This window comes from Diuraphis noxia, unplaced genomic scaffold, assembly GCF_037042655.1.
Source record: "Diuraphis noxia isolate RWA-SAM2 unplaced genomic scaffold, SU_Dnox_SAM2 contig0004, whole genome shotgun sequence".
NCBI lineage: Eukaryota > Metazoa > Arthropoda > Insecta > Hemiptera > Aphididae > Diuraphis > Diuraphis noxia.
In genome coordinates, this window is record NW_028301714.1 from 10,551,599 (window position 1) to 10,578,942 (window position 27,344).

Sequence of the window (27,344 nt, forward strand, 5' to 3'; positions counted from 1 at the left end):
GTCAAGAGTGGTAAAATCAACCGATTTTTCGACAAATAACAATAATAAGACAACACGCAAGTAGGTCGCGCGTGTGTTAGCAGTATCGTATTATTATTATATATTATTATACGTATTCACCTACTGTTAAATGTTACTAAATATATAGTAAAATTAAAGACGGAAGTACGGTTATAAAGATAGAGCAAAGCAGGGCAGAGTTTAACTATAACAATATTAATTCTTTTTACACGAATGCTCTGTATAATATTATATAATGTATTATTATGTAGAGCAGCGCTCAAGGCGATTTCAACGAAAACGGCGAGGCGATGACATTATAATATTATTATATTGTAAGACGGTCGACGACGATTACGAGAATAAACTTGGTGAATTTTATAACGCAAACACAGCACACATACGGACGTGTAGGAAAAAAAGAAGTTATATAAAACGAGTTTTTTTTCCTCGTCTTCGTTTTTTCCCCTTCGTAATTATATATGCGCGTCTCACGGGAAACGGTATATATGGTTTTATGTACCCGTGTATACACGAGCAGTAGTAAAAAAAGAAAAAACTACCTAAATTAAAAATACTAAAAATAATAATAAAAAAAAAACTTGCGCGGCGGTGACACGACCGATAAAAAATAAAATATGGGTATTCGATTTGTATTTATTTAATTAATTTGGTGTAAAAATATCATAAATGTGATGGCGCCTACACGTAGATTTTCCCACGAAAACGTATATTATAATAATATTATATCCACCGTATAATATAACTATACACATCACATAAATACGAATATATATTATACAGATACGGAATCGCATGTGTATAATATTATGGAAATGTACCCGGTAGGATTTACGGTCGTGTTTATCGTATGTTACAATATATTTACTAATACGTACTTTATAATATATTATATACATATAGGTACAGTATCTATATAGTTCACCAGTTATATATTATTATTATTATTGTACAGCCTATTCGTACGGACTGATAATATAATATTATATTAGGTATAGGTATAATGAATTCATATTGTATACACAGGCACATGCAGTGGCGAGTTTCAAGTTCAGCAATATTACGGGAGGTGATGCCATGACGGGTGTATGTACTTGCGTCCGTAACATAAGGTAGCGGCACGGTTCGGACTAATGGGAAAAAATTATATTATAACCTGCAAACCGGTTGTAAATCATAGTCGCCATCGTCCGGCTAATATCTTATAGTACGTATATTATATTACTATATATTATCATTATTATAATGGTGTCGCCTAAGTTATTGTTTATATTATTAATATTGTTATTATGTCTATTATAAAATTGTTGTGAATCGTAGATATTATTATTATTACTATATCATACATTATAATATTATGTACGGAATAAGCGCAGGACATTAATTATATAAACAGTGGCGTGTCCAGGACTTTTTTTGTGGATGGGCCACAAAAATTAAGTTCAGAATGGTTTTACCCACTCCTCTTGCTATAATTTCATTGAGCATCGGACTTACACTAGTTTAGTACTTATATACAAATGTGGGTGGGCCCACCCCCTAAACACGCCACTAACTGTATATAAATGGGCAAGAAAATAATGTTAAGAGAAGGAGAAAGGGGTTTAGGTTTAGATCCAGACCGGTGAACCAGAGTCTCGAGGACATCGCACAAGGCTCAAATGCCAAGTAAGTAAGTACAATAGAACAAATCTTGTTATAGTAATTTAGGTTAGGTAACAAATTCACTGATGTAAGTAATTTTTAAAACGTTTAAAAATATCTGATATCGATTGATAATTTATAGTTATGATTATAAACACTGTACAGAGAATACAATCATAATGCTACTGTAATAGAGATTATTAACTGTACATATTACATTATATATACAGATAAATAATAATTTAATTGTATTTAGTGTTTTTGACGCGTACAACTTTTTAACAACTACCTATCGTTCTGCGTGTATTATGTAATACAGAAATTATTATATGCACAGTATAGATATACAGACGTGATTAGGGTGAAAAAATTCAGATTATGTTTTCCGTCGTCGTATAGAAAGAAATTCTGAAATGTTAATAAGTTCAGCAAGTAAACTCATTAACGTTCTCCACTGCCACTATGTAAAGAGATCGGTCAGAACGAATATAAGAATACATAATATTATTAAAATATAGAAAATATGCGTGTCAAACGTTCGGTCTGTTAGGTCCCACCGCTTTTTTTCTTCTCATAACTTTGTCGAAACGATAATTTTTTAATGGTAAGCTCGTTTTTAATCATCTTATTCGTATACGTTAATATTCTGATTCCAGATTACGAGAAATCCGTGGGACACTGCACGTACATTCTCACACACGTCACACATGCGGTTTCATTTTTAATTGAGACGCTTATACAATATTATAATATTATAATGTGTATGTGTGTGTGTGTATTTGTAATATGTATATGTGCGGTATAACAAGAATTGGTCGTCGGGAAAAAACCGATCGAAACCTAAATCTGTTCATCTTGAAAGCATACAAATCGGTTTAAATAAACACATATAGCGCGCGGTCGGATGCATAATTTAATCATATTATAATATATATTATTATCATTATGGGTACACGCTCTGCAGTGGTAGTGACGGTCAATCTTGGGCTGCGGGCTACTTATAATAATATTATAATTTATAATGTTTCATTATTCGTATATTACAATGTACCTACTAATGTACATATAGTTAAATGATAATAACATAATATTATTATTACAATGCCAAATTGTCAATTTATTAAGCATTTGTGGTTAATAATTATTTTATTGCGCATCATATAAAATATTAGCTATACGAGTTGTTAAAAAGGTAGTTATTTCCACCTTTATGGGTTTTGTTTGGTTTATTATTTTAGTTATCATTATAATCTATAGACGCAAATGCCAACATCGTGGATTTACACGACAAAATAACTATGTTTTACAAGAATCTATTTTTTTGGTTCAAATTAATTAATATACATTAATATATTATTATTATTATTATTATTATTATTATTATTATTTATACACAATATAATAATAAAAAGTACAAGAAAAATAATAAAAAACTAAAATAGTCGAGCATTAAGTAAAACACCATAAAAAAAATTCCACTTGGCGTAATGGTTACTTGCGTACTGCATACACAAATATAATAGGTAGGTACAATTAATTATTATTTTAAATTACCTACATACAATATACGGAAACTGCGGGTACTCTCGTCTCTCATCAGCATAATATATATAGTCAAAGCTTTCGTTTACTTATTTCTAAAAACAGAATTCGGGGGTGAACGTCGTCGTGACGCTTTTATGTTATTCAAAATTAATTACTCTATCTGAACAGCTCGAAATCATAGTACCTACCATAATTAAAAATGAGCGACGACGTCTTATTAATACCACGTGCGAGACCGTACTGGCTATAGATTTCTTAATATTGACCTATATTATATATTTTATGATATATATTTATGCATTTACGTGCGTCGTCTTTAATCTTTATTATAATCGAATGCCGACATAGACGCAATAATGATAAAAACGATTTATCTCGTGTTTTAAAAATCGGGACCGAGACAAAAATGATATCACCGTTTACTGTGAGCATTATGTACCTACAGTATAATAATGTTCGTAATATGGCTCGTACGGCGATGAGTTCACTATAGGTGTGTATATATATAATATAATAATATAACATAATACATAATAATATTATGATACCGCGGATTGCTATGCGGTGTGTTTGGAGTCGCGCGGAGGTGTTTGCGAGATTAATGATCTTGTAGACACCTTTTCGCTCGGCGTTTTTATTATATTATTATTCTTTTTTCTCGCGTTTCTTCAGGGGGAACGTTTAGAAGGAATTACACGATTTACGGTAGGAGTGCCACCTCTGCGGGGGGGATCGAGTACATTGTTGACGGCGGCGGGATACGGTCGCGCTCCCGTCAGGTATAAGCGCTGCAGCCGCTGAGCGGTTGTGTGCCGTGTTTTTCTTCTTTTAATCAAAGAACATCATTAAGTAAATTGAAACAGAAAACTCGGTATCTATATAGAAAAATTATTATATTAAGTGCATATTGTATATATCGCTGCAGTATTTAGGGTGGCGCAATACAGAATCGAAAGTCACGGACGAAATAATATAATGTATATAATAATTAATAATATTTAATGTATATGATACGGTTATTTGTCCCAACTCGCGAGAATTGTATATCATTGACGAGATTATCCACGGGTGGTGGGGAATTACGTTTGAATTTAAAACAAAATCTACTAAAACGGGTATCATTGGTCGTAATCTGTTATAAAAAAAATACTAATATTATAAACGTAAGATTTAATGATTGCCGTTGCAGTTATATTACACTACCTATATATAACATATAATATATTATTCGATTATAACAGTTTCCAGTCGCGTATACAATTATTGTATTGAAATACATTTTATAACGGCTACGGATTACTGCTGCAGCGTTGTAAAATATGTCATAGCTGCATAAGTCATAGGTATATATATTTTAATAAAATTATATTATGTTACGCATATTTAACGTTAGAAGACTGAATCAATACCTGTACACTTATGAAAACACCACATTGTATTTTATTATGTTGATAAACACATTATTAACTATTACTATAGCGAAATCAAATATTAGCATTATGCAATAAGGTAATATACTATATTTGATTAATTTGATTTCGTATTTATAATTACACGACTGCGCGTGCAGGTGAGTTTCGTCACACTACTTACGTATACAAATTACATTAGTCATAGACAAGATTGATATACCTACGTATTTTTACGTCGTGGCAATTGTTAAATATCAATAAAATAATTAATCAGCAATAAAAGTCAACTGACTCGAAATACTCCATTCAAATATATATATATTCAACATTAATAAATGTTATTGTTTTGGTGACAACGTTCTACTTTTCAAGTAGGTCTCCAAGGAATTAAGTGGACGATAAATTAAATTGAATTGTCGTTTTCACTATTAAAACAATATATTATTATGGTGTTTTTAGTGAGTATTAAATTTATTTTTGTTTTATTAATTATGAAACTGGTTGGTTTTTATAGTCCTGCCCCAGTAATGCTCGTAAGTGAATAAACTATATTTTATTCTGGATAAACGAGTAAAAGACAACCGTTAACGGCTCAATTTATTAAGTACGCATATTTAATTGCGCGTCTCTCGTAAACGATTATGGAAGTCTTCTTCGTTTTATGAGACAAATGCAATGATAATAGTTGTACCTATATATACGGACAATTAATGGGCAGTATAAGCGAACACGCATTAAAATTGGTCGGTTAATCGCAAAAAAACTATTTTGGAAACCGTTCGTGTAAGCACGCTGGTCAACTTCTGCGTTGATAATTATTAAGAACAGAATATGAAAACTTTTAACGGGATTTCTAATATATCTATGAAGAGAATAAGAGATCATTGACCAAAGGGGTAAAAACACAATTAAAATAAGAACGATTAAACGTCGAAACAACTGAAACTGTATGGTAAAATCTTTAAAAATAAAAATAAACTTACATTTCGACTTGCTCCAATACACTCACGCCTATAAAAAAATATATATATTTTAAGAGATTCGACTATTTATTGCCCTTATTCAAATAATATCAAAAGTATAGTTAACATCAAAATAGTTACTAGCTCCAATATAATACAACCGTAAAACATAATAATATTATTGTATTATATGATTACGACGTATTGAAATTCGATTTCAAAATGTGTGCGGGACCGAGTGAGGTATAAATAAAATATTCTTAGCGTCCAAGTTCAAGAACGGGTTTGATCGCGAAACGCCAAAGCTATTACGTGCACTTTATATACATAGCGTGCAACAGTCGGGCAACATAGGTGTAATATGTTTATGTACATGTTTAAACGTTAGCGGCGTGCCCTCGAAAGCTGACACGCGCCTGTTTGCACTACACCAGTGTCAAGGTCTAAATTTCCGCATATTATATATATAAGTATATAAATCTATAATATAATACGGTGTGCAATGCTTGTAACTACAGCAACTATATATGTTATCATATATTATATAGGTATCTACAATGTGTACACAACGTCGTCGGTGGCCGGAGGGCGACTAATTTATAGTGAAAAAAATTTGCGTCGATCGGATCAATATTATACATATTATCATAATAATATAATATTATTGTAAACGCAAACAGATGTTGGGTATATTCGCTGAAATATTATGAATAATATATTTATACATACAGATACCGAATGTTACGATATTGTGTGTACATTCTATATAGCAAGGGTGGCGAACATTTTTTAGGTCTAATGCCAAATTTTTGCAATCAAAAGTTTGACAATTTTTCGCGTACTCGAAGATTGTGAACACTAAATAGAACATAATAAATATAGTTACATAATCAATTTTACATAGAAACATTATAATTTTAAAAATATTTATAGTTTGTTTCTTTGAAATTTTTAGAAGCAACATTTTATAAATGCCTATCATAATTTTTCACAATTTCAATTTTTTGCGTGTCATTAAAATTTTATAAACGCGCCACTTTTGGCACGCGTGCTGTAGGTTCACCACCCCTGCTAGGCCTGCTATATAGGTACAATACGTCAATAAACACACATACACACAAATGTATATGTATAACATAAGTATATACTTACAAGTTATTTTAAGTTAAACTCATGAATTATATAGAACTAATAATAATATACGATAAAATATAAATGTTGGCGCGCCGCGTAACATTCCGACTTGTCAACTATACACGGGTTGCAGGCACGCGCCCATAAGGCCATAACATAATAATAATAACATAACGTTGCCCAATAAATAGCAATAAGAAATAAAAAACAATAACACCTGGTGTAAAAATAGCCGCAATGTTCCGAACGTATCATACTATATTATATATTTATTCATTATTGTACCTACGTATAATGTACATAATATATTTATTACATATAGGTAACTAATATATTATATATATGACACTCAGGAAACGCGCCTATTATAATAAGACCTACGTATATGGATTTTTTTTTAATTTATTGAATCTATTATTACGTCAAATGTATATGCACGCACACATTTTTATGTCAATAACGCGTGTGATTTTGAAATATAATAAAATTATGAAGAAATAACCTTTAATAGCATTTAAGGCAGTATAGCAGCTGTCGTAGATGCAGTATTGCTATTACAGGTATCGGTGTGTCTGCTTCTTACAATATAACTTACATAAAATATATAAGTACAATGAAACCAATTTGAGACGCATGTATGACTTTATTAAAACGTAGTAATGAGCATATAATATCAATTTAATCAATATACCGCAAACTTACGTATGCTAAATCTAGATGGTTGTTGAAAAAAAAAAAACTCTTATAATCACGACGGTATGCAGCAACATCGTGTAAATATATAATATTAATCGGGACAGTACCTGTAGGTTATATTATGTAGATACATAATTCTACGTAATATATTATTATAATTTATAAGTTACAACGTATAAAGATAAATTAAAATGAATATTTAAAGATCATATTGAAATGAACAATATTTTTTCTCGCTACCTACCTACATTTAATAAATGTAATAATACAGTTTATAATATAGTTTCCACCGTAATACATACCTAAATACCTATTTGTTATGATTAAATACAATTTAAAAATGTCGTTTTTATTTATGCGTGTGTATGAATAATAATATTTCAAAAAAACAACTAAATATAGTATCATAAGAGCCTCAAGGGCGTCAGAATAATTTTTCATAACGTGTGGTTAAACCTATTAATTGTTGATTTTTTAAATAGATAAATATTATAATATAGATATGTATATAAATGTATGTATGCAAAACACAAATATTCAGAAACCATATGGCTCTCTACTATATGAATAGTTTAATTTGTCGATACTGTTCAGTTATAAGAACATTATTACATAATTCATTTGTATTTAACTAGTCTTCACAAAAAGTACAATTGTATCGAAATCTCCGAGCGAATATAATTTTGATAAATCTTATACTCATAGCTTTTGTTACCTGGCGATATAGTAACATGATAACGTTAACGATTGCTAATATCACTGTTGTCTATAACCTAACCACCACCTATTTTATGCGACAACATATGTAGGGTACGTGCCTAAATTGACAGCATCAATTTATCATCTATAACTGCAGCAGCAGCGATACGCCGATCGCACGTGGTGGATACCTATAGTACAGATACACGCTGCACACAAACGAGTGCAGAACGGTGCACTCGTCTCCCATTATATATTTATATATTAAATATTTATATGTGACGCTGCAAATGATATTTTAAAAGATATTCTAATATTCTAATATCATATTATGCATATTATGTTGTTGTAGTTGTCTGTATATCTATAACCGACTTATATCCCGTAAACTGAACGTCAATAATAATAAAAAAAATAATAATAAATTAATACGACCAAAACGTGTGTTATTATAATTCCATCAAAGTCCGGTAGCCGATACCACGCACGTCCAAAAGTGCATCTCTCGCTATCTCTCTTTCTCTATCAAGCATCGGGCGATGCAGCTCGAGCTACTGTTGCCGCCGCCGCAATAATAATATAAAAACGACGGCGGTGGCGACGTGGATCAGCTAGGTATCGTATCACTTCGGGGCAGCCCCGAAGCACTGACACTCACACACACACATATATAATATTATATTTAGTACGTGTACCAAGTACCTACCTACCTACCGTCTATACCAGTCTACCTAATACCTTCCCACCTACGTTATATTTATGTGTGTGTGTGTGTGTGTGTGTACGTTTAGTGGAGTCTGTACTTTTGTAGAAGACGCGCGTTTGTGTATGTGCGATGGGAGGCAAAAACACGAATTCCATTAACGCGCAGGATTAAAGAGATATATAAAAAAAAACATCGGATCCCGAAATCCCGTCCATCCGGCGACCACGACGAAGACGATCGCCTACCTGGACAACGTAGCACAGTATACATATGTAGGTGCCTTATAAGTATATACTATATTATATGCGTGTAGCGACCGTCAGAGTCGACGATAAGTAAAAAGTAAAAAAAAAAAATGATAATAATGATCGTAATAAAAATACCGATTGCCCTGGGCATATGATCCTCTGACATAATGAAAATCTTTCTATACCACCTACAGTATATACAGGGGCAATATTTGTCCTAATGTTAGTACAGGTGCAATAGGTGCATATTATTAATAATATTATATTATATATCTGACGACAGTGATGACTATCTCACAAAAGTGGCGTGTATGAAAATATATGAACATCATGTTTTTGTAAGACTGCTGTAGGTATGTAATAAATATTTTTTCTGTTAAAAGCTCAATAAATAAAAATAATAGTAACTCATAATGTAACGTTATAGTTTTACCACAATCTAAGCGAGTATAGAAAGGCTGTACAATTTAAAACAGTTTTTTACTTTAAAAATTATTAAAATTATTATTACGGATACATCGGCTGCGAATCTCATTAAAAATAAAATCACTCGTACTTAAAATCTGGGTGCGACAAAACGGTTTATTTATGTATGGACAGTTGTAATATATTTATGGGATTCGTAAATTATAAATCCTATTGAAGATCGATTACTATTATTATCGATTTAAACTTTGTGAAAACATCTTAAGTGTGCATTTAACGTAGATATTATACACTATTTTATTACCGTAGTTGTATATTTCTTAATATTATTATATTGGTGTATTTATATTGTATAATAATATTATATTATACACATCACCTATTTACCTACGCATGATAATAAACATATACATCTATAGGTACATTTTATGTGACAAAAGTGACTAAACTATATTATATAAATAGGCACTGAAATGTGTAATAAAAATAAACTACAACTCACTTACCGGTGTGCAGGAACAAGTGATTTTTCAAATTCGTGTGTTTGCTGAATCCTCTGTTACAAATGTGACACTTGAAAGGCCACGATCCGTTGTGCACGTACATGTGAGATTTCAGATCGCCTGGTGTCGGGAACGACTTGGCGCACAGTGTGCACTTGTGCGGTTTTTCCTGCAAACAAACATACAACATTTTTAATAACAATATTTATATTGTATGATAACGTATCGATTTAACCAGCCGCACGTATATACAATTATTTATCCTATTTTTTCTACACGTATAATAATATATTATACTACTATTATTATTATATTACGCTGGGTATAAAGTCCACGTCGCGCCGGGCGGTGTTTCGGTCGTTTATGGACGATTTTAATTGAGTTTTCAACGAGGACGTTAAATACGAAATAACCGTTTTCTACCGTCTGGGTCATAAAAACCGATCGCCGCTGCCGACCACTATACATTATTATTATACTGGTATATATTGTGCGATTTATTATTTTAACATAATCATCATACGTCGATTTCGAATCGTAAACACCGGCCACCGGACTTTGGGTTGGGCACATTATTATCATATAATAATGTCATGGGTTTAATAATTGTAATTGATCCGTGGAAAAAAAAACAACGATAAAAATTCTAAAAACCATCAACGACGCGCATAGTATTTGATACGAATAATATAATAATGTAATACCAAGGTATGTGATTCACTGCAAGGAAAGATGACGACGACGACGACGAGACGTATTGGTATATTACTATAGGTACCATCGTCCGCAGGCGCCGCGGTCATTCCTGCAGCAGATTCCGGCCAATAATAATAAATAATAAATAATAAATAATATTACTTTTATACACATTACGCGCACACCTATCGTATAAAAACCATAACGGCGGTCGCGGTTTATGTTCGGGCATCATAACGCTCGTTGTAATATACAGTGTTCACTGTTTATATAGATATATACTGCAAGCAGGTTCGGTTTGTTCCGAAATGATTTATTTTATGGTCTCGCGGGTAAAATAATCTATTAAAATGTATATGATAGGTATACTATATAATACAGCTGGGTATACATCGTTCTGCACTTTTGCGTATTGCGAGTCTCACATTACAGTCGATTGCGCATAAAACATATATATATAGATACAATAATATACGTTATATACTGCTATAATATAATAATAATAATAATAATAATATTAAGTGTTTCGGTGCATTTATGTGGACATAATATAAATACGTCACGGTAAACCTTTTGGATTAGTCACATGCATTTTTCGTTACGTTCTTACGATTAAAAATTAAGATTCATCAAAATAATTTACAATATTTTATCAATTGTATATTGAACGTCAATGATCATATTTTATTTTTGTGTTGAGGCTATAAAAGACTCAAAATAATATTATACTTAGGTAATGGGAAATCTACAAATGTGAGAACAAATAATGCCAAAAAAGGCGACTCGAACCTAGCAATCGCTGTATACGATAGAGATTTCAAGAGAGGGAGGGTAAACTTAATCACAACATTTTTAGCAAAACTTAGCTGCAGGTTTCAATCTCAAAAAGGGCCTCAAGTGGCAACCAAAAGATTTCAACACGTTTTCGCCCTCGTATCATACTCTGAAAACCTGCGTCAGATTGTCACTGACAATTATTTTGGAGCAGATCGTCAGTCGTCATGTGGGCATAAGACACGCGTACGTGCACACACCGCGAAATGATCGCCAAGTAATTATTTATATTTTGTACTCTCAACCCACATAATATTATTATGTATAATCGGTGGACAAATGTAATTTTTTTTTCTTCAACTCAGAGCACCTGTTTATACCGGTCATCGTTGTATAGATAATAATATTACGTATCTAAACTCTTCGTGAATACAAGTGAAAAAACAAAATTTCAGGCACAGCCCGCGGCATAAAATACATCACATAATATCGGATACATAAACATAGGTATAGGTACCTAATAGATATTATATTCGAACACGCGCGGTTCCTGCGGTCACTGTACTAAATTATACCACGCGCAGACATTTTTCGACCGCGATAAACGCTAAACGTATACCATCAGAAAACAGACGAGCCGCAGACGAAAACCCGAACATGATCTAAACGGCACGTTATTATTATTATTATTATTATTTACATAGGTATATATTATTTTATTATTACGAGTATAATATATACAGTGCACTCGCGGCAGCTAGGAATAGGTTATATTTACGAAGCGACAGAGACCTATAATATTCGGCTGGCGGTCAGGAAGCGCGCGCTCGCCCGGAGACGGTGAAAAAGTCTTTTCGGGAGGAGTCGGGAGGTCGGCCGGGGTGCTGGAGAGAGGAGGAGAGGACAGCTAAATCGGCACCTGTTCGGCGCACGCCAAGGTCGCCCGAGAGGTACGCACGACACGCGGACCCGTTGGCCGCGCAGAAGCAGCAGCAGCCGGCGTCGATGCACCGGTCAACCGGCGTAGGGGAGTCTGCGGGCGAAACGTCGCGGGCACACTTGCGTGTTTCCATCGCCGCGTACCGGTTTCCGTGTGCGGCACGCGGAGCGAATATTATAATATTTATATTATTATTATTCCGACACGCGGGTAATATACATAATATTATATAATACAGGTACGCGTATACAGTCGATATGTGCAACGCGTTAAACACACACATTAATATAATAATGATCACGACGAGAGAATCCCAAGAAAAAAAAATATCGATATTATATTATATATTATATTTTTTTAATATTTCACTCGTGAGTACCAGCTGTGGGATGTGACCAAAGGAAATCACTCAATCGCTTCGGGAGTGCTTTCCACGACGGCCTTATAACATTACGCGTACATTAAATTATATTATATTATTCATCGGACGGAAGTTTATCATGTTTTATTCGTCTCTCTACATTCGTGGTTGTCGTGAGCTCTGCGCACGTCGGCCAAGACCAATCTCAAATAATCAGACATTTCGATCGACTGTAATATAGGTAGCATATACCTGCAATACCTGCAATATCTATAGGTATAATATTATATTATTAAATCTACACGTTTCCCCACTATTTCGTGCTGCACGCGATCCACTCGTGTATATTACGGATATATACGACGAATAGAACACGACTGTGTTGTGTAGGGTATGGGTATCATATTTACAGTTCGCGTGAACCACCCGACCAAACCGGCTGCCGTCCATTGATGACGATGGATATCGCCGGGCTACTGGAGGCTTAAGTAAATTGTGCATCATAGTATATATATATATATATATATATATTATATATATATTATATATGTATATGTATGTATTACAGGATGAGGTACCTATACACATGGCTTGATGTTTATTACATGTTTTATACGGACGAGGGAAAAAAACCGACTTCTCGATTGATTCGGGGTCTGAATGGTACATGGTGAGGTATACCGTGCTATAAATTATATAAATTACTATGTATAATGTGAACATTATACGCGGACAGACAGAACCGTACATGCTAAGACACTGTTGCAGCAATAGACTCAGCCATCGTTAAAGTCTCCGGGTCTGGTTTTTTGATATTTTTTTCGCCCAACAATACAATGACGCATTTTTTTCTTCTTTTTTTTTTCAACTAATGAGGAGTACCCGTTAGTAGGTATATATAGGTACCACTAATACCGATTGTTTTCCAACGATACGACTATACCAGATGTCGAGTCGATGGTCCAATATTGTCTGCTGCAAGATTTTGTCAATGTCGGGAAATAATGTATAGGTATTAAAGTTTTCTATATGTTATTGTATAAATATATAAATATAATATATAACTACAACATCAATATATTTCAATACCTTTTGTATGTATAGATATTTGTACAGGATAACGACGAAGCTTGTTTAATTAATATATTATAAATTAAAGATGCATGCGTTATTATCCATATTATACAATATATATATATTATCGCTGATCGTTATTCACGTTGTATTATATTTGCGACGGATGATTCTAATCGGAGCTCATCGTGAGCGGCTAAACGTCCTGTTTCAGTAGATAATAGATATAATATAATATTAAAAATCACGTATTTTCGTTGTAAGGTTATATTATAGGTTATAATATTTATAGCATCCAGTCGAAAACGACGTCCATTATTTTTGACACGAAAGAATATATTATATATAATATACAACGGAATCAAAATATATTTTATCAGTGAACATTCTTATTATACCTATTTACGTTTGTATAAATTATATTGTATATTTATATATTACTAGTATATGTACATATACATTGTAAACACTTTAATAACAGTTTCTCGTCGCACCACACCGGTGACGTTGGGAAATAATTTACTATGATATAATAGCTAGGTATATAGGTATTTATATTTTATATGCTATATCTACCTAGCTTCCGTGTGTTTGCATTTGTGCGTGTATAAATAAGATAATGTACCAATGTATAGTTATTTAAAAGCGTTTTTAATATACATTCGAATAGGTGCGCATCATCATCTTCGTCATCATTATCATGATCATATAATCATCATCATCATCATCATAATTATCCATATGGGACGCTTGTAATTTGATTGAAACAGACGTAACTTGAGGGAATTGGGTGTGGAGTGATGTCGGGCGCATTTGGTCCTAATGGATGTCTGACCCAAATACTGTTTGACGGGACCCCGCGTGTATAATATTATTATTGTACGTACCTATAAATAATATATATATTATATAGCAATCCCGGTCGCTTTCAAGCATAACGGACTGCCGCCGGTTAATGAAGAAAACGCGTGGGGATGAGACGATATAGCTGAATATAATACGTTCTTATAACAATATATACACTGGCATATAATATGTATATTATTATTATTATTATTATATGAGAGGTAAACACGACGTTCTTATAATATGAATATAGTACTATACCGACGACGACTGTCGGAACGAATCGTAAGGGTACGCCACCTGTCCGCCGCGCGCCATCGCCGACTCTTCCCGTCCACATAGCAACACAAGGCGAATACCTACGTAGGTTAGTATAATATTATATATACGTATATGCACTTTTATACTATAATAATAATTTAATAATTGTGACTTGCCCGGTAATTATTCGATCAATATAACGTTACATATATGTATATGGTACAGTAGGTACCTACCCATATGTATGTATTTGTGCGTGTGATAGTATATGTAAGGGTGTGAGCTGCACACAAAAGGCGAACAATGTATACATATTATATAGTAATAATAATAATAATAATAATAATGTTTTCCTTTCATATATGGGGCGGACGGGGAGCTATAGGAGGGAGCCACAAAGAAACCGTACAGACCGCGCGTCTTTCTCAAATAATAATAATAATAATGATAATCATATTGAAAACGACTTCTGCGAGAACCCTTCGCAAGACCATTGTTCCCATTGTAAAACGATCAATACGACGACGGGCATTGCAACACCAAATGGGAGCTGATCCGACATGTTTTCACTATTAGGCCTCTGTACAATAATGATCATAATAATAATCAATTCTGATCGGCCGCGCGAGCCTTCGTGGCGTACCTATATATGGCGTATGTATAATGTATTATATATTATTATTATTATTATTATATTATAATATATACACCACACACTGTCGTCACCACCACATTATTATAATATATTTTATTATATAGCGTATAATACCTATATTGTATGTATATATAAACACGATATTTCCGTTTAATTATACTGCAATATAGACAAATCGTGTAATTGTCGAAATAATAATTTACCTGTTATCAGTATTGACTATTATGTACATAATATAGGTATACTAGCAGGTTGGTAAGTTAGGATAAAATCCTGACAATAATATTAAACGAAACATTTAATAATACCATGATATACAATGATTATGTGGAACTTAAAGCCCCAAGACATCCCCGCGCCGTTTTGGGAGTTTTCGCAGGACGTGGGCACGTCATAATAATATATTGGTCGCAACTTAAGGTTTTACAATACTATAATTATTTGTTGAATGTGTATAATACCTATTGCGTAATTATCGGTAATTTTGCCTGGTGACGGATATTTTAAATTTAAATTTGTGGTAAATCTCATGTTGCGGGATCGCCGAAGACGAGAAAAAACTGGTCGCTTGCTGTTTTCGCAGTAAAATAATAAATTACTCACGCCTATATTATGTACAGTCTCAAATCGTTGTCGTCGTTGCCGTCAGCCACGCGTTTGATTAAAAATATCAAACGCCGCGTAAACGATTCGAAGTGGCTGAGAAAAAATGCAAATTATTTTATACCGTGATCGGTCATTCGTGTCGTGCGAACAAGATTACTAAAGAATATATTATTATTTAATTTGATAAATATGGTTGGTGGGTGTCTACTGCAGTGTATACTATACATATTATAATATATTGGCACGTATATAATATTATATATTAGAACAGAACGATAATGTTTTCATACGTAATATTAGCAATGTAATATTGGTACAGTCTCGCGTACAGCAGACGAACACCGAAGGATTTGATGGAATGAAAATGCACATTGAATTTTATTCATCGGCTACAAACGGGTTTTTTAGCTTTTTAACGAGATCGAAACACCGCAGCCAGTGTTTTTTTCTCGCATACATTATTATTTTGAAGAATAAAACATATATTACGCAGGTACGCAACACGCATACATATATATATATATATTATATAAATTATAACGATATATTAGATACGTCGAAATGTGCCCATAGGTTTCCGATACTATATAATAATATATAAATACGTAACCTGCAACCACGCTATAATATTATTTGCGATGTGCTCCGTATCTACCTATAATATTGTATTATAATATTCACATAAATCGGCAATCCATTTGCTCGCGAGTCTCGTTGTCGTCGTCACCATTGCGCCGATCGCCTTGCCTGCAGATGAGGGTGGGGGTGTTGTGAGAATTGTTTCTCGGACCGTGTCCGAGAAGTGTGTGTTTTTTTTCACGGGGTTCCGGTCTGTCAGAAACCCTTTTTTATTGTCGGAGGGAAGTAGAAGAATAAGATAATAGCAATTGTTACAATCCGCCGCCAGCGCCCCGGCAAAGACGTACACACACACACGCACACACTCACTCACTCACGCACACAAGGAAACGCCATATGGTTTTGTGAAATAGGAAATTGCTCTTCAAACGCCCAGCGTATATACATATAAGAGTGCCCACGAAACACAGTCATTTCCTTAAAAAAATAACACGCACGTGATGTAATTGCTTTTTTTCTCTCGTATTGTTGCGCGACAGTTGGCCGACAAAAAAATAAAGAAATAATAATAATACGAACTTACAACAATATTGCTCCGAGATGCACCTGACAAAAATATGCGTGTCAGCTAGGTAAGTATATGATATTATGATATTATATAAGATATATATACATAGCATGATACCGGCAACTGCATTATTGTATACAGGATAGGTATTGTCTGTTGAAATTGTTCAATTCCGGATAAACCACTCTCGGAGCGGTCCAGAAGGATAATATTATTATTATTATGTAATTTAAATATCAAATTTTATCGCCTCGGGTTCAAGACATCTGCAGTCGTGTTTAACAATTTCCAGGTATTCGCAAAATCGATATTTTATATTTAAACAGTTTGTTAACAAAACCAAAAAATAAATAACTAAAATGTAAATGCCTGTGGTATTAATAAATACTGTTCAATATAATATTATATCGATCTGGTTTCCGGTATATGTATGTTAATCACTTATACCATGCGTATTAAGTGCCAACCTACTACATTGCACAGATAATAGGGAACCCACGCGTTTTAATTTGAATTCAATCGTGATCAAATTTCACATTTATTTACTATGGTAAAACGTTTAATAAATTGAGGTAATAATAATAGGTATAATAATAATGTAATATATTTATAATTACGTAGGTATATTAATAATACTATACCATTATAATATTTACTCAACTATGTATAGGTAAATATAAAATAAATAGTATGGCTTTACTTTTAAATATTCAAGCTCTGGAACTCTAATAAATTATCAATAACAAGCGACCATATTTTTGAACAAGATAATATTGTTTGTATGTGTAAATGTGTAATAATGATTATAATATACTGATTTCCTCCAAAAAATAAAAAAAAATGGTGAATTCGTTTATACGATTTCCCTATGCCTAATTCATATTAGTATCCATTCTGATTTATTTATTCTGTACCTAATATTTTTTAAACGGCACTTGATATAGATTCGTATGAATTTCCACGGAGAGGCGTTAACATGTGGATTAAGAGGCTTTAAACGGTGACTGAATGCAAGTCGTTGCATATGTGTTGAGTCTGTACGATGCATTTTATTGTAAATGTAACACGTGTTATCGGTAGATTATACATGACGTATTGTAATATACAAGTACGACGATGGCAAGAAATTAACGATTTATGATGTAGGTATATATACTCTTCGACGACGCCGCATTTCGTTTCCTCCATGCAGTGCTGTCGACGGAGGCGTACATTAATATAATATTATTATGAAGACCGCAAAAATGTGGTATGAATAATATAATACGCAGGTATAGCTGTATTATTATTATTTTCTGCAATGTATATAATATTAGAGATTACAGACTCCCGTAGAGACGCTACTGCATCAACGCCGGAAACGTTTTGTTACCATCACATATACGTCTCTACCACCGCCGTATGTATATGCGTATATACCTAGTACATACTACATAATATAGTTTTATAAACGCACACGACCGCAGTCCAACGCAGCAGCAGCAGCAGCCGACGATTGTTGTTGGAATAGAATAAATAATAATATAATAATAATATAATCGTTTTCAATTCAATCGGTTTCGTCTGTCGAGCGTGCGCGCCCGCGTTTAAGTGGCACGCGCTCCGCCCGCCACTGCTGCCGTCAAATTACGATTTCCTCTGGACCGCAAGCCGGTCATTAGTGTTTTTTTTTCTGACGGCCTCCACACGTATATACGTATATGTGTTGTATCTGTATATATACCGAACACGAATGCTTTGGTTATATACTTCTTCCTATATTATATTTCTTAATGGACCCGTCTGCTGCACTCGACACGACGGCGGCGACACCGCTGAACACGCTGTACGATAGACGACGATGATTTTGCAACTTTTCATCTATCTCGAAAAACGCCTCTTGTTTAGGCCTCTCCCCCCTCACCCTCCACCACGCACAGGCGTTCGGGCACCGAGCCGGACGAGGGTGGTTCATCAATACAATGCCGGGCACTGGCGGCTACCGTGTGGCCTCGTTGCGTTCTCGCAGTCGCACATCTAAACAGGAAGTCATATGGTCTCATTTTCTTTTCCCGTGGTTCGTCTTAGGTATAATATATAGGTAGGTACGAGTTAAAATATATCATATATTATTACACGCATTATATATTATATGCCTATATATATATATATACATACATATATAGGTGTATGTGTATTTCGGTTCGCTGGTTTTCGATGACGACCTCGGCACTGTATACCAAAACATTCGTAGGTACACACGTGCATTGTACTATATATTAATTATAATTTATATTAAAATATGTACACTATGAGTAGGCGACCGCGTCAGCCCGGGAAACGTATAATGGAGTAGTAAAGTTGTTATATTATCTGATCATCGCGGTGGCTCGCGGAATGTCGTTCTCTGGTAAAATATAATTCGGAGGACGTAAACTATACATTATTATACACAAAATATACGACCCTTGGGCCGTCACGGACGTCGACTCGGGGTTCCGAGTCGCAGTATACCCTTCACCTCCGCCCACGTTATTATCGCTATAGAAAGACGTCCGGTCAGGTTAGTTTCCGGAAATTAGATCGATTATTACCACTTTATAAGGTATACGATATACATATAAAAATACGTAGGTATATGCTTCTGTTATGATAATCGTGTGTATTGCTTAATATATAAATATATATATATACATAACACGACAGTACATTCGCGGTAACAACAACCACTCATCTGCTGTGACCGCGGTTAAATTTTAATAAACTCGACAGCTCCGATGATAGCTCACGATATCGTAATACAATTTTTTTTGCCATTCGCTACGTTTCAAACGGATGATGAAAATTATATAATGCATCGCAAACTTTATCGCAAATCGCCTCAGCCCTCGGGTCGTACTGAATTTCCACGCCATCGATCTCTGCTGCGATTATATAATATATACGATCGCCAGACGTATATTTATTATATAGATATAGGTACATACGATATAGTACGTTTTCCATAATGCACACCGCCATATATATGACATATATAATATGCCGTGATCGGATTACTCGTGGTTCGAATTTTTTTTCTTTTGCTCGCCGATCGCCGCTTATCCGTATCGTGAACTGCATATTATATATATATATATATATGCAACGTGCAACAGCAGTATAATAATAACGGTTATAATATGGTGGATGAGCGTCATCGTATATACATCGTATATAGGCACATATAATAATGTAATATTATTTATTATTATTATTATTGTTATTGATATCGGCGAACGCGGTATTGCGTATGGGACCGAAGGACATGATATTATATAGTTTCACTCTACAGTATGCAGTATGTATATATATATATGTACACGTGTACGGTATATACCTCACAAATACCGAAGAAACGGTCGTGTGCTGGTCATCAGCTGCCCTCTTGGCCACGAGCGAAACACAACCGTATAGTTTGCACCCGAATATAATATACGACGGAGATACGTGACGACGATAAGACGCCGATACGGTCCGGATAACATCTTACGCGTACATACGTGTGTGTGTGTGCACAGTTCCCACGGCGCACAACCACGGTAGTCGGCGGGTAGGTGCGGTGCGGTATATACCTGTTGCGGCGAGAGAAGAAACGCCACCGCTGCACCGGTGCGGTGCGGTGCACTGCACGGGACGATAATATTTTTATAGCCGCGATTAAGGTGCGCGCACGCCAGTCCGGCGCTCTGCAGACCTCGCGCGGCATAAGACGTGCACTGCAACACTTCGGAACAATCCTATTTTCGCGGTAAGCGCACTTCAACATAATAATAATATCACACCGATGGCGATCCTGACTTCCCGCGGTGCAGATAATATTGTTAAATAGGGTGGTTATTTTTCAACACGATGCTCATCCTTATTACGCCGTTGTTATGCTTTGAATTTTATCGATAACCCTGATTTTTGAAGGAGATATTTTCAAGTACTCTTGTCACTAATATATAATATAGTTATTCAGTTGTTGTAGGATTCGAGAAATTAACCTTCTCTCCAACGACATATTATAATCACAAAATGTTCATTATTTAACTTTTAACGTGAACCATTGGACTTTTTATTTTGTTCAAACTATTGCAGTGACGAGTTTAAGTCAAAATATGATCGAGCAAATGTGTGATGGCTTCTACTCCGTTTTGGTAACGACCCAAACTGTTATATACGTTACCACCAACCACTAATCATCGATGGTTTGGGGGGGGGGGGGGGGGGGGTTGGCTGCAATAATTCAGTATCACGAATTAATATGCTCTATAATGATATTATATCAATGTTGTCGAGGCATTCGGATGGCGCGCGATTTCCTTCGATGGCTGTTTTTTTCCCTGCGCGCACCCGCCGAGCAATCGATACGGCGATTTCAATAATACCATAATAATAATAAAATTATCACTGTTTTTTTCACAGCACCGACCGATGGCAGTAATACATCGTCGTGTCATCGTTGTTATTGTTGACGCGGAGTCGTGTGGCGTGCCGTTCGCATTATATTTTATTGCAGTGCCAGTGCGTTGCGTGTCCAAGGCGCATTTATTTATTACATAATATATTGCGTACAATTCTAATATAATGCACCGGCTCCGTCGACACATCTGCCGCGCGCCGCCGTTTTCTCTGAGTCCGATGTTTTTTCCCGTTCATACATATTATATATTATTGTAACGCAATTAAAACAATAATAATTTATGGACCACTCGACCGGAGTTCGAGGATCCGCATAGACAGCTAAATTAGTGACCATTACCGCGGTATAATAATCATACAAATATTAATGGAAGTTTGCGTATTTTATTATCACGTTGCAGATTCACTGTTTGACGAATGCGATATCATACAAACGCATCCTTCGATTCTCAACTATCATGAAAAAATATCGCGGAGACATGGTTAAGATTTGAAACAAGATAGTAAGATTTTAAGACAAATATTTTTCTTTGTTTTATGAAAAGATTTTTTTTAAATATTTTAATTGTCTGTTTATCTGTATTAATTAAATTAGATGTATATGGTATTATGTGTTTTTAAACTTAGTTCTTTTATAGTTAATCATTTTCATATTGCTATCGCTATTACGATTTTTATAGCGCATGACATCCCATCAGTCATAAGTCTATGAACATGTAGAGGTGTATGGTGGATTTTTTATGATTTAATTATTCCACCCGAATGGTCTTCGTTTTGTTTTGTAATTTCTTCTTAATTAGATGCAGAAAACAGAGCGACTCGTGAGGAATATGTTTGTTTTTTATGAAAAAGTGTGTATTTGAAAACCATACGTTCTCTGTTCCATTAAAATACTTCTTATATATATATCTAAAGTGGATAATAATTATAAAAATTTGCAATTATTTATTTATTTTTTAACCATTGCAATGGTTAGGTTAGTCTATCTACCATCTATCATGGTAGATGACTGAAGATATGATGATGTGGGGTTTGACGCTGTGGAGTGTTACATTATTTTGATCAATTTCCTGTTTGCTAAAATTAATAACATCACCAACTACAAATTATCTTTCTGACGTTCTTATAGTCTATACCTGTACTATTTTCCACACAATATAATTTTACGTTGATTAAACAAGACGGTTGGTACGTGCAGATATTTGCATGGATGTATGCACATAAAGTATTTTATATAATATAACTGTAACAACTGCGCCCAAGTTGCAAGCCGACCTTGCAACAGCATATTTAGTCCACGATTTAGTAACTGTTACACGGGATCAATGTAAGCTTATCCTTAAACCTATAATACCTGAATATATTTAGAGTTTATGGATCAAAATTAGTTTATTATCTAAACCAGTAAAACACAGACCAATTTTAGTCAGAGTATTATACACCTCCTCCCGTGCCAACTGTTTCTCATCATAGTTAGTTTAGAGATTTTAGTCAAATCTAAAGGTTATATAAAAAATAAGATAAAATAACGAATTTTCCATTAGGTGATCCATCATAGCCATAAACATGACCCCATCGTCACTATGCATATAATATTCCATCGATATATTATCATACCTATATTAACTATAATTTCAAGAAAATAATTACACATTATACGATCTCACGATTGGGTATGTCTAATGATGTACATACATGATACATACTTAAAATGTATGCATACATATACTGTATGGTGTATACACACCTGAAGAGAATCGCAACTGATCCCGCAAAGAGTATATGTATGAGTGCAGTAACTATATTATAATGATATACTCGTCATATTGCCGTCAACCGGTTAGACGAGATGAATTTTGGTCCCAAATTTAAACTATATAACCTAATGCATATACCTACCATAATAATAATATATATCTAATAATAATATAAAGGTTCGGGTCACGTCGGAAACCACTTTTTCCTTCGTGTTTACGACAAAATTGATCGAAATATTAAAAACCATTCTGGTTTATTATACTGTTTTTTTTTTTTTTTTTTTTTTTTTTTTTAAATTGCGAGCACATAATAATAATAAAAAATAAAAACATGAAATTAAAACCACCAGTATCCGGACACCATCTCCAAGTGCGGAGACCTGGCCACAAATAAGTAGCTCGGTGTTACGTGTTCTACACGATTTTAATTTTAATTCCGTGTACAATAATTATTTGAGTTTGAAAATAAATCTATACACACTAACCAATCCGTCGCGCGCAGAGATAATAATAATCTGTATGCCCCACAGACAGGTTCAGACGTATTATTAAAGACCCATAATCTTGCGTGAGTCTTAGAACATTAAAATCATCGTATATGTTTATGATATACAGTACACACACACGCGCGCGCGGCCGACCGAAGCGGTGTGGATCCTGTCTTTAGCCCTCTCTTGTATTAAAGTCACGACGGTTTAGTTGTTAACCGGCCGACGGTTTATGGGTATATGTTAATAATATTAATAATACGATTATTATTATATACATGAACACGACGAGACTTAAAACGTATAACAGTGTAACTCGATTCTATACCATGAGCCACCGTTCGAATATAATGATTGATTATCGAATTTTTATCAATATTTTTATACGCGTTATAGTAGCATATGTATATATTAAAATATTAAATATGTAAAAAAAAATGATTATAATGCAATAATTATACTGCAATATACGCGTTTAAAATATGTACATGTATTATACAACAATTTATTATATTGTATATACTATATATTATATATTATATAATCATATAAGATACACGTCGCGTTTCATATACCTATATATCTATATTTATTTATTCGGAAGCATATTTTACAAAATAAGTAGTATAAAGAATGTGTAATGAAGACTACCTATATTATATATTTTGATTAAAAATAAGATATCGAAATCGAGTGTATAAAAATAAATTTTTTTTAATTTTATAATATATTACCTATACAGAAATTAAATGTAGAATGTTCAATTTGTTAATGAAAAATTCATATTTGGGATGGAGATGTTGTCGATCACAGTTAAAAACCAAATTTAAATAAAACATTTATCGGAAATATAATAACTAAAATAAACTATACCTATACTAATAATCGATTTTAATAGTTGTGCAATATTTGGAGAAAAATCTGTCGTGAACAATTTCATGTGTTGGATAGTATATAAGACGTCGTTATAATAAGAGGTCAACGGTCTGGTTTTATTGGCCTTCTATAGTGGCCGAACTGGGTAATTTATGCTCTACTGCAGACTATATATACTTATAATATGCATATAATATTAGTTACCTATATATACCATTGAATAACACACGTACCTATAGATCGTTAAGCAAACGTATTTCGACAGACAATTTGTTTTACTACTATTTCCCGCTGATTCCACCTAATATATTATATTATGTAGATGGAATATAAAAATATATATATTTTTTTCAAATTCAAAAGTCTTAAAAGCTCTATAACTAGGCTTACCTTGATGTGAGTCATTCGGTGGTAGTAGAGATTAGAACTGGCCGTGAACCGTTTTCCGCAGACGCCACACTGGTGTGGTTTTTCGCCGCTGTGGATTCGCCGGTGAGTATTCAACGAGCTCGACGTAGAGAAACCCTTGTTGCACACTGCACACACGTGTGGCTTTTCACCTGCATGAGAAAACGTATGCGACGGTATTATAATATAGTTACAGGAAACAATTTTTCACACCATATACATGAGTTAGCTTATAATATAATATAATATAATAATAACAATATGCGGGGTGTTATATCGGCACATGGATGTCGGTCAACAGGACCCGCGCGGCCGTCGATTTTTATCCGTGCCGTGGGAATTGAATACGCGAGGCTTAAGATGGATTTAATAACAATAATAAAAAAAATTAAAATATGGAGAAGAAAAACATCGTCATCCGGTCTCGGGAAACGACCGAGAGGAGAGCCCATGCGAACGTTTATTATCGTAATCGTTGATGTTTATGGACCAGTCTCGTACTGCGATGCATATATACCTATATGTATATGCGGCGAAGTTGCTGTTGAGGTACCCAAGCTTTCTGATGCAGCTTTTTATTTTTTATTTCAATCAAACTTGAAATTATCTGCGGATCACATTTTATTATATGCGCGTTGTGTAGGTATATATTACATTAAATGCACATCAATAATGATATGTGCATAATATAATATCGCGGCGTTTTATGGAAATAATTTATTATTATGTGTTTACTTAGGTACCTACACGTTAATATTACCTATATTATATGTTTATATTGTCGTCGGCAAAGTGCGTACGCCATTGGATCATGGTACCCCGCTGTACAGGTAAAATACACGTATGGAATAACAGTATAATGTTATGTGAGTGTTGCATAATATTTAATGTATTTACGTAGAAAATATCTACTGTCTGCAGCTGTGTATGGCAACCTCCTCTAAAACGTCACAAGGACGATATTTTACGTCCGGATCAAAACGATTGTCATTTAAGAGAATATTATGGAAAATGGCTAAAAATTGTATTTTGCACGGTTTATAATAATCATATGAATTATGATTGTTTATATGAGTGTTGAGACTATTGACACTGTTGACAGGTTAACCGTCATGATACTCTTTGTGGGTCTCGGTGATTTTTCTCCCTGATGCCACGACGTTTTTTGATTGGTTTACTTAAGCACAGTTTTACCAATTAAAAGAAAAATCATTTAAAAAAAAAAAACTTATCATGATATTTGCAAACTTGTGATACCTACCGATAGTGGTAACACTGACGAAAAAATGCAGATTATTGAGCATTTAGCCTAAACGAGACATCACTGAAATTGTTGTCTAAGAGATACTTGCAAATTGAGTATCAAAGTTCTATTCTATTTTTTTTTTTTTTTTTTGAGGCCACAATATTCGAGTCTCGAGTAACTTGAAATAACCCATGACGGCCAACCTTTTATTTATATTATTATTAATGTTATTCGAATATTAAGTAAGTACGAAAAAGTTTTCTTGATGTAATATTACTATATTATACTTTGGAGTCACGAATCGAACAAACACTTCGGAACGCCGCCGCGGAAACGAAAACTGTTCAGATAATATAATATGTAAGTATACCTACAGCATAGGTAGGTATTCCTATAAATAGCTAAAAAATGTTCGGGTAAATTAGTGTTGCCGCCGTATTTAGGTTAAATGTAATTCGCACTGCAGTACATTGATTATATTCTAATGCAGTGATTCCCTGCAACGTGCGCGCTACCGCCAACTAGTGAGCATTTTTTATTTTGAAGGAGCGTTTTTCTGAGAGGGGCGCTCATCTATCATTTATATTTTTATTGTTTATAACTGATTATAAATAAAACTAATATTAAATACCAAACGTAATATACAGAATTATGTAGGTATAATATTTATAGATATACTAAGTAACTTCTAAATAATTATCTTATCGGACTATAGATTTTAGGTACTAGGTGGATGAAAAAATTGATTTCGAGGGGGGGGGGAGACGGTGGTATGAGATTTTTAAAATCCA

The 27,344-nt window shown here is 33.9% G+C and overlaps 1 protein-coding gene across 2 annotated transcripts in view; it reads right to left on the reverse strand.

Moving 5' to 3' along the window:
- Window positions 1–27,344, reverse strand: part of LOC107165936 (uncharacterized) — a 104,317-nt gene that overhangs the window by 28,749 nt on the left and 48,224 nt on the right. Inside the window, exons 5-6 of one of the 2 annotated variants that reach the window (XM_015514375.2) lie at window positions 25,290–25,459; window positions 10,000–10,165 (exon numbers count right to left, since the gene is read on the reverse strand). In XM_015514375.2, coding sequence (XP_015369861.1) covers window positions 10,000–10,165; window positions 25,290–25,459 — 336 coding nt within the window. Of the gene's footprint in view, window positions 1–9,995; window positions 10,166–25,289; window positions 25,460–27,344 lie in introns of both variants that reach the window. The other variant, XM_015514384.2, reaches the window with a different exon arrangement.